This window comes from Schistosoma mansoni, assembly GCF_000237925.1.
Source record: "Schistosoma mansoni, WGS project CABG00000000 data, supercontig 0730, strain Puerto Rico, whole genome shotgun sequence".
In the NCBI taxonomy this organism is placed as follows: Eukaryota; Metazoa; Platyhelminthes; class Trematoda; order Strigeidida; family Schistosomatidae; genus Schistosoma; species Schistosoma mansoni.
This window is the reverse complement of record NW_017386431.1, coordinates 7419-9867: the sequence shown is the minus strand read 5'-3', so window position 1 is coordinate 9867 and position 2449 is coordinate 7419. Positions and strand designations below refer to the sequence as shown.

General features: G+C 43.9%; 1 protein-coding gene across 1 annotated transcript; it reads right to left on the bottom strand.

Moving 5' to 3' along the window:
- Positions 1-463: 463 nt before the first annotated feature.
- On the bottom strand, positions 464-871 carry Smp_193520 (hypothetical protein; the record flags this gene model as incomplete). Its single annotated transcript, XM_018792123.1, has 1 exon — positions 464-871. One exon carries the CDS (start codon positions 869-871, stop codon positions 464-466), a length of 408 nt encoding a protein of 135 aa, XP_018644105.1.
- Between the last annotated feature and the right edge of the window lie 1578 nt (positions 872-2449).

Here is a 2449-nt window from a genome sequence, read left to right as displayed (position 1 = left end):
ATCCCATTGAAACACAGATATATGTGAAGGAAGAATATTGTGTTGAATGAATTGTCTGCTGAATTTGCAATTGTATGTGTGAATTGATAATGCAAACTGTGGTGGTGGTGGTGGTGGTGGTGATGAGGACGCAATGCATGGTTGAAAGGATGGAGTATGAATTGAATGTGGTATTTGTGATGGTGCATGTGAAAATGCAGCGATTGCATGTGCACATTGGTCCAGCACAACCACACACTCAAATGCATCGTCGCGTTTGCTCACTGCCTCTTCAATCCACGTGTGAACAGCATTGCCATCACAAACACTCACACTAACATCATCACAACAACACCAACCAGCCACAATGCACAGGTACGCAGCACCTCTCATCTCCACAACCGCCTCACAATTCTCATCAAAACAGTCACCATCCACGTCAACTGCAAACCTGTCACATGCATCATCACGCACATCACAATTACTAAATCATGTTCAACTCAAACATATTCCCATCCCATTGAAACACAGATATATGTGAAGGAAGAATATTGTGTTGAATGAATTGTCTGCTGAATTTGCAATTGTATGTGTGAATTGATAATGCAAACTGTGGTGGTGGTGGTGGTGGTGTTGGTGGTGATGAGGACGCAATGCATGGTTGAAAGGATGGAGTATGAATTGAATGTGGTATTTGTGATGGTGCATGTGAAAATGCAGCGATTGCATGTGCACATTGGTCCAGCACAACCACACACTCAAATGCATCGTCGCGTTTGCTCACTGCCTCTTCAATCCACGTGTGAACAGCATTGCCATCACAAACACTCACACTAACATCATCACAACAACACCAACCAGCCACAATGCACAGGTACGCAGCACCTCTCATCTCCACAACCGCCTCACAATTCTCATCAAAACAGTCACCATCCACGTCAACTGCAAACCTGTCACATGCATCATCACGCACATCACAATTACTAAATCATGTTCAACTCAAACATATTCCCATCACATTGAAACACAGATATATGTGAAGGAAGAATATTGTGTTGAATGAATTGTCTGCTGAATTTGCAATTGTATGTGTGAATTGATAATGCAAACTGTGTTGGTGGTGGTGGTGGTGGTGTTTGGTGTGATGAGGACGCAATGCATGGTTGAAAGGATGGAGTATGAATGGAATGTGGCATTTGTGATGGTGCATGTGAAAATGCAGCGATTGCATGTGCACATTTGTCCAGCACAACCACACACTCAAATGCATCGTCGCGTTTGCTCACTGCCTCTTCAATCCACGTGTGAACAGCATTGCCACCACAAACACTCACACTAACATCATCACAACAACACCAACCAGCCACAATGCACAGGTACGCAGCACCTCTCATCTCCACAACCGCCTCACAATTCTCATCAAAACAGTCACCATCCACGTCAACTGCAAACCTGTCACATGCATCATCACGCACATCACAATTACTAAATCATGTTCAACTCAAACATATTCCCATCACATTGAAACACAGATATATGTGAAGGAAGAATATTGTGTTGAATGAATTGTCTGCTGAATTTGCAATTGTATGTGTGAATTGATAATGCAAACTGTGTTGGTGGTGGTGGTGGTGGTGGTGTTGGTGGTGATGAGGACGCAATGCATGGTTGAAAGGATGGAGTATGAATGGAATGTGGCATTTGTGATGGTGCATGTGAAAATGCAGCGATTGCATGTGCACATTTGTCCAGCACAACCACACACTCAAATGCATCGTCGCGTTTGCTCACTGCCTCTTCAATCCACGTGTGAACAGCATTGCCATCACAAACACTCACACTAACATCATCAAAACAACACCAACCAGCCACAATGCACAGGTACGCAGCACCTCTCATCTCCACAACCGCCTCACAATTCTCATCAAAACAGTCACCATCCACGTCAACTGCAAACCTGTCACATGCATCATCACGCACATCACAATTACTAAATCATGTTCAACTCAAACATATTCCCATCACATTGAAACACAGATATATGTGAAGGAAGAATATTGTGTTGAATGAATTGTCTGCTGAATTTGCAATTGTATGTGTGAATTGATAATGCAAACTGTGTTGCTGGTGGTGGTGGTGGTGTTGGTGGTGGTGATGAGGACGCATATGCATGGTTGAAAGGATGGAGTATGAATTGAATGTGGTATTTGTGATGGTGCATGTGAAAATGCAGCGATTGCATGTGCACATTTGTCCAGCACAACCACACACTCAAATGCATCGTCGCGTTTGCTCACTGCCTCTTCAATCCACGTGTGAACAGCATTGCCATCACAAACACTCACACTAACATCATCACAACAACACCAACCAGCCACAATGCTCAGGTACGCAGCACCTCTCATCTCCACAACCGCCTCACAATTCTCATCAAAACAGTCACCATCCACGTCAACTGCAAACCTGTCAC